Source organism: Octodon degus, unplaced genomic scaffold, assembly GCF_000260255.1.
Source record: "Octodon degus isolate 3935 unplaced genomic scaffold, OctDeg1.0 scaffold00053, whole genome shotgun sequence".
In the NCBI taxonomy this organism is placed as follows: domain Eukaryota; kingdom Metazoa; phylum Chordata; class Mammalia; order Rodentia; family Octodontidae; genus Octodon; species Octodon degus.
The window spans coordinates 7,016,159-7,023,062 of NW_004524629.1; the positions used below are offsets into that span (position 1 = coordinate 7,016,159).

A 6,904-nucleotide genomic window follows, 5' to 3' on the forward strand; every position below is an offset into this window, starting at 1 on the left:
TTTTTAGAAAAGATGTAGAGGTGACAAGCTAGGAGGTAATGGGAGAATATTACTGAAAGAAAATTGTATTAGTGAGTGCAATGCAAAGCAGCACACATTCCAGTAGCAATATTAACAATATCACATCACAAAGGAAAGCATATCTCAACTATATTCCTTCTTGGTTTGAAATTACTGGGATCCTTTGCCAAATTTGAAGTGGCTCAGCAGGTTAAATAGCTAACTAAGAATTTAAGAGGTTAGACTTGTCAACTTTGCTTGAAAACATGGCCTGTGTCCTTCACATGCAACAATGCTATAGCTTGCCCACACTTCCCAGTTCACAGTGTAGCTGATTTATCTTTTGTGAGAGTATTTTAATCCACCATGTTTTGTAACCCAATCACCAATGCTAGTAGTTTACATGTTTCAAGTGCTGGCTTAGAACCAGGAATGCCATCTTTGGACCAAGAAAAGAGAACTCTGGCTGCTCACAATGAAAGCAAACCCATAAACAACTCTCAGTCTCCAGATGGGTTAACCATGGTCAAGCAGTTCATCTATCTGGGTGTCACTTTTCTCAGTTTTTTCATCTATGAATTGGAAAGAATCATACTGACTGACAGGAAATGGGCATTAAGGGATAATTAAGAATAATGTGCTAAACACCTGACTAATAAAAAGGTGTTATAAAAATTCAGGTACTTGTGAAAGCTTAGAATACCACACACTGGTACAATGTTTCTGAAGTTAAAGAGACTAGCAAGTCAAGGGCACTATTTTTAAATACCCCAAATCTGTTAGTTCTAAATAGGAATTGAATATTTTACCTTAAAGAAATTAGGCTTTTAAATTAATCTATGGTAAAATGACATTTGAAAGTTAAAAAAAAAAAATCCGCTTGAATGCAAGAAGAGCATCCAAAAATTTTAAGAGCTTAAAATAAACCTCTTTCCTGTCTTCTCTCAAGCAATCTCCAAATGGACAGATTTCTGTGAATCTTTCCTAAAAACAATTTTCTTCTAAGTGTAGGCTCAAATCAGGACAAACTATAATCCAAATATATTTGGAGAAAAGTATAATCAATTTAAACAAAAAGTTGGATGGTAGAGTGTTACACATCTTAATGGCAAAATCAAAATGACTTCCTAAACAGCTGGAGATTAGGATTCTCCTCCCAATTCTTCTTTCAAATGCATTCAGATACTCTCCCAAGCTTAGATCTGCTGGCTTCCACAGGGTTCCCAGGAATTGTATGATGACACCATACTCCTACTGTTCCTTAAATGTCTGCAACACTAGTGCTAAAGCTTAGCTGGAGGATGTTTAAAGTAAAGTACAATACAAGAAGATCATTGCTTTTTCTATTCAACAAAACATTCATTTTGCTGTGACAGGAGGTTCCTGGGCTAAGGCCATTCCACGTAATCGCCCCCATAAGGTGTGGCAGAATGCCAGGCAATGAAGGTCTGTATGCAGACGCTCCAGGCCCTTCACCGCAGGAACAGTCCACCTTCCCGGGAGGTAGGGATAGTGTGCACATGTCCGTGGGCACAGTGCCACACTATTTTCCAATTCCTCCTGTAATTACTATTACGCTGGAGACTGCCGGGCAATGAAGTCCAAGAGTGTGACTATTACTCTGGTCAACAGAACAGACCCTGCTTCCGACTCCCGTATCTCTTTATAGAAGTTGGGCCAGGGAGATAGCTCAGCAGCATAATCACCTGCCTGACTAAGTGTAAGGTCCTGAGTTTATCCTCAGTACAAAAAAAAAAAAAAAAAAAAAAAGGAGTTGCAACTTTGACCATATGGGTCACATAGGTACAGGCTTGAATCTCATAACTTCTCTTTTCATTTTTTAGTGACAGCAGTTCAGTCTCAGCCCTGCATGCTTAAAAAAAGCCATCTCTACCCTAACCCATTCCCCTGGTTCTTACCCCTTATCTACAGACTGTTGTGAGGAAGAAGCAGAAAACGCAATCTCTGGACTCAGTCATCTCTGATCCTTTTTATAAACTTCGTCATTTGTTCTTTCCAAAAATAATGATAGATTTAAAATTACATTTCCTAATCAATAATTTTTGTTTTGCAGACAAAAATAAAATCAAACTTTCTTGATTTTATCTTACTGATTCTAAAAAAGAACATGCCAATTCTTTGCCTGTTACCAGACAACCTACACGGAGACCAGTTCAAAGGAGTTTCTGGGTATCTTAAAGCTGAAAGAAATACTCCTTCTGATTTGACCCCAAACTTATTTAATTCTTTTCCATTGTCAACATTTATATTTCTGCCTGAAGTACTAGATTATGTTTCAGAAAGGAAAAAAAATCTCTGAAATGTGACTATTCAACTTTCTTAAAATAAAATTTGAACAAGTGACTTCCAGATTAGTGAGAAGACGGCAAAAATAAACAGCAAAGAAGTGATTTCAATAGTGACAATCTCATTAAGCTGCCCATTTCCAAATTTAGCCCTTAGGCAGTTTTTTTAATTAAAAATATTTTTAACCTGAATTCTTATTGGCTATGTGAAGTCTGGGTGGCTTTTGAATTCTTGGAAGCCCTTTTCTTTTCTTCTGTAAATTTATGCTATCCTTTAACCACTTCAAAATAAATTAAAAACTGGAAAGAAAGAAATTCAGCCAAGCTACATAAGACTTCAATAACTAATGCAAATCTGATTTGTGTTATGTAACTTCAAAATGTCTATTTCCTTGTATCTAAATGGCCTTGTGAGGTCCATATTTGGTCGTTCCATTTAGTAATAGTGGAAATGGTGTTATTCAGATCAGGAATAATTAGCAGGCAGCATTGTTACTTTTTTTTTCTTAGTTAATGTTATAAAAGAGAATGTAGATTATATAATTAATTAGTCTTTTGAGGCCAAATGGCTGGTTACCTGACTTTAAAATATACTTAGTTTTGAAAATTATAGACGTTGGCCAAATAAAAATGGTGGCATGCTACTTTTGGCTACTTTCGAAGACAATATGCAAACAGCTTGCTCTGAATACAAAACAGCCAGAACCCAGGGGAAAAGCATTACTTCAAACAGTGCGAAGACACCATCACCTTACTGGTGTACTCACAATCAGATGACCCGGTGTGAGCGTGAGAGTTTGTTAGTGAATGTGTTGAGTGGATGAGGGCTGGGTCTGGAGACAGAACAGCTTCAAAGTTCAGGCAGGGAAGGCCTGGCTTGGCGCTGGATCCACCCGGCTGAGTAATCTCATTCTCCTCAGATGCCTTCTGGTTTTCAGCTGTCTTGGGTTTCTTCCTGAAAATAAACAAAGGGCCCTTTGAAGGAACTGACTGCATATTTGGGAAAAGGCATTTTTAGAATCTGTTAAAGATAACTTGATTTTTTTTTCAGGAGGGGGATGGGAGGGAGTCCAGTATGTCCCTTGTTTTAAAACAAGCTGATTCTTGTTGGTTTTTTTTTTTTTTTTTTAAATTTCGCTCCAGTAATGGCCTAACTGGGAACACATGAAAGCATATGGGCCAAGCAAACAGTACCACATTTGGACTCTGTTGGCTGTATAAAAAGACCCTGTCCCAGAACTTTTAGACAGCTTGAGCTACGTATGGCTGACATTATCCAAGAAAGCATCCTTTCCCCCCGCCTTATGAGTTTTAACATGGTCTGGAAAAATACTAGTGGAGGTTTACCGTTCTAGCATTTGTCAGGAAGCTTAGAGACAGGACCCGTGGAGTAATGGAAGGAGCACTGGACTGGGAGTCAGGAGACTTGAGCTATTGTACTAGCTGTGCCTCTAACTTGCTGTGTGGCCTTGGGCACCTCACTTCACCTCTCTGGGCTTCAGTTTCCTCATCTGTAAAATAAAGGGCTTGGATTAGATGGCCTTAAAAGTTCCTTCCAGCTTGCAGTTCTTCATGGAACACACAGAACATTCAATTTTCTTACTGTTACTAGACTTTATTTTAAATCAATATATCACTTCAAATCACAAATGAAATCTGCAGACTGTATTGATGAAAGGACTAGAAATAGAGGATTTTTGTTAAAGTAAAAAGTGAAAGTGACAAGAACTTAGGTTCTAGTAGGCAAAGAGGCAAGGTGTCATACAGAGATGCTCTACTTTTAGTTTTTATTCATTCTATGCTGAAGATTCTCATCATTTATTGATGTAGTGCATGCACTGGAGTTCAGGGGTGTGGCTGTGTGCTTGGCAGGTGAGGAAGAGATGGGTGAAGGGAACTAGAAATTCGCTGTTACTTACTGTCATTTGGGGTCAGGAATAGGAAGTAAAATAGCTCAGGTATCAATCAGCTCAGGCACTCCTCTCACAATAACACAACTAATGTTAAATTCATCCAAACAGATTATTAGTCCCTGAACATGTTATCAATTTCCTTGGCTTTGTATTTTTTCTATCACTAGGTAGATAATAACCAAAGAAGCCATTTTTAAAATTCTAAGGATCAAACCCAGGTCTTGCATATGTGCACATAAAGGGCAAATGCGAAAGTACTGAGCCACATCTCAAGCCCTAAAAAGCATCTTTTTTTATTGAAGATTGTGTGTGCTGTATAACTTGTAAGTGGATTTGTTTCTGTGCTTTTGTTTCTATGAGCACAGCATTGAACTTGTTCTACAGAATACTGTATTTCATATTGAAATTTGTTGAGCTGGGTAGTTAAATCTGCCCTTGCAGAATATGGTGTTATGATTAGTATGCTGTGTTTTTGGTCCAACAGGTTGTGAAATCAAATCTGTTTCTTTAGAGGGCAGAAGGCAGAAATAGCATGGTAAAGATTAGAATAGAGGGGAAACTTCCAAACATCTTTTTCACTATACAAAAAGCCAATGTAAGGCAAACAACAAATGGCAATGCCTTACGCATTGTTTGTTGAATCGGTGATGAAGTGAATAACCCCTAAGTTTTGAGTATCCACATAAACTCTCAGGGCTCTGGCATTCTGATTTTCAGTTTAAAATGGCACCTAATAAAAGATGTGCAAAGTGTGACCTTCTGTACTGTGAGAATCACTGCTTGCTCTATGGTCCCTATTTCCATCACTGTTGTCTGTCATCAGGTGAGAAATCTTAGGCTCATTATGGTACATTTTCCTCTCACTTCAAGCTGATTTAACATCAAGTTTCATATTTTTATGTTTTTATTTCTGTTTCATTTCATACAATTGCCTAACCACATGTGTGTGTGCGTGTATGTGTGTGTGTGTATATGTGTGTGTGTGTGTGTGTGTAGTGCTGGGGATTGAACCCATGCTCTTGTGCATGCAAGGCAAGAGTTCCATCAGTGAGCCATATCCCCAGCCCTCCCTTGCCACTTTTTATCTGGACTAATGTTTACTGACTGGCTCTCCATCCCTCACATCTTCTCTAGTCCTGTTTCCATGCATTCACTGAATCCCCCATGGTCATGTTAGCCTGACCCTCAAGGTCAGCTCCTTAGCAGCTCTAGTTTATTTTATTTGCATCCTATGTATTGGCACACTGGACTCTAAAAATTCTTAATATTCCTAGAAAGTCCTGGAATTTACATTCTTGGCTCCATACCTTTACTCAAGTTATTTTTCTTACTTTGATCATCCCTTTGTCATTTCTGCTTGTTGAACTCAAACACCCTGCATGCTTATCAAATGTTATTTCCTTTTTGTAACTGTCACGACTCTTCTCTATTGTACAGGATTTCTTCCCATTTGTTCTCTGAAATCATCTAATGCTTTTTACTAATATTATTATGCACTAAGTTTTATTTCATGAATATTTATTTATATTCAGTAACCTCTCTGAAGGTAAGGAAATGGCTCAGTTATTTTTCTATTACTTTTAGTGAGCCATTCTTTCCTTTTTTCTTCTCTTTAATCATTTATTCACATTCATTTTACAAACATGTACGGTGTGCCTGTGATATGTTAGCATTGTCCAGAGAATTGAGCCTGGTTATTGTCTTTTCAGAGCTTACTGTCTACACAGTTAAGCCTCAAAACTGTCACTCAACAACTATTTGTTGGTGGAATGAAATTTGAACTGAAATTAAAGTGCATTTCAAGGATCACCACAGCCTGAATCCCAGTTAAATTTCTTGCTCTTTATGTAGCAATGACCTCTACCCTGGGTGCTGCAACTTTGAATCCATGCAGAGCATTTGAGAAGAATGAGGCCACTTTGTTTAACAGGAATAAGCTGGTCTTCCTGGTTCATTTAAATATAGAGACAATACCTATGACAAATGCTACCTAGTAGATAAAAATCATCCCTGATGCTTAAACAAAGCTGAGGCTGGTTTTAGATGTGTGATTCAGAGAATTAAGGATATTAACTTTCAAATACGATTATATCACCAAATGACTATTACACTTTATTTTTAACATTGCAAAAATTGTTCTTCATGTTAGTATGCTTGCTTTCCATTTGTTGTCTCAAGGATCATTTTTGGAGACAATTCTTATCCCAGTAGTATTAAATCATCTCTCCAAACAGGCTCACTGTTTCATTTGTTTAATACCTCTTTACTTAGCCTTTTACCAATGGGCTATTTCCCACCTGTGCAGGTAACAGAGCATTGCTCATTGGTCATCTGACATAGTTACTGTTATTTGACCAATTTTGACAGTCTACCGGGGGTGGGGAAGAGCAAGCTTTGTTGTAATTAATTGAAAATATCTCCCTTGGTTATATGAAAATAATTGAATAAACATGGCACATCTGAGGGCAAGATTCTGGCTCTGGGGCTGTGCACTATTCCCTGGAGCCTTTAGAGGGCAGCAGCATATTGGCTGACTCCAGGAAGTATTTTAGAGAGCTAACTCCCTCAGAACGTTCCTCACAGTCACCATGCCAAAGTTTGGTTTGCCAAGCTCTGGCCTCTCAGTCTCTTTATTTCTTTTTAGTCTCTCTCTCTCTCTCTCTCTCTCTCTCTCTCTCTCTCTCT

The 6,904-nt window shown here is 38.1% G+C and overlaps 1 protein-coding gene across 14 annotated transcripts in view; it reads right to left on the minus strand.

Moving 5' to 3' along the window:
• The window catches only part of Zbtb20 (zinc finger and BTB domain containing 20), a 1,008,106-nt gene that overhangs the window by 46,762 nt on the left and 954,440 nt on the right, over positions 1-6,904 (minus strand). For 13 of the 14 annotated variants that reach the window (XM_023717586.1, XM_023717591.1, XM_023717596.1 and 10 more), the window contains 2 exons: positions 3,654-3,817; positions 3,074-3,261 (listed from right to left, as the gene is read on the minus strand). In XM_023717586.1, the coding sequence (XP_023573354.1) occupies positions 3,074-3,261; positions 3,654-3,664 (199 nt within the window). In that variant the 5' untranslated portion in view covers positions 3,665-3,817. The remainder of the gene's footprint in view (positions 1-3,073; positions 3,262-3,653; positions 3,818-6,904) is intronic. The other variant, XM_023717599.1, reaches the window with a different exon arrangement.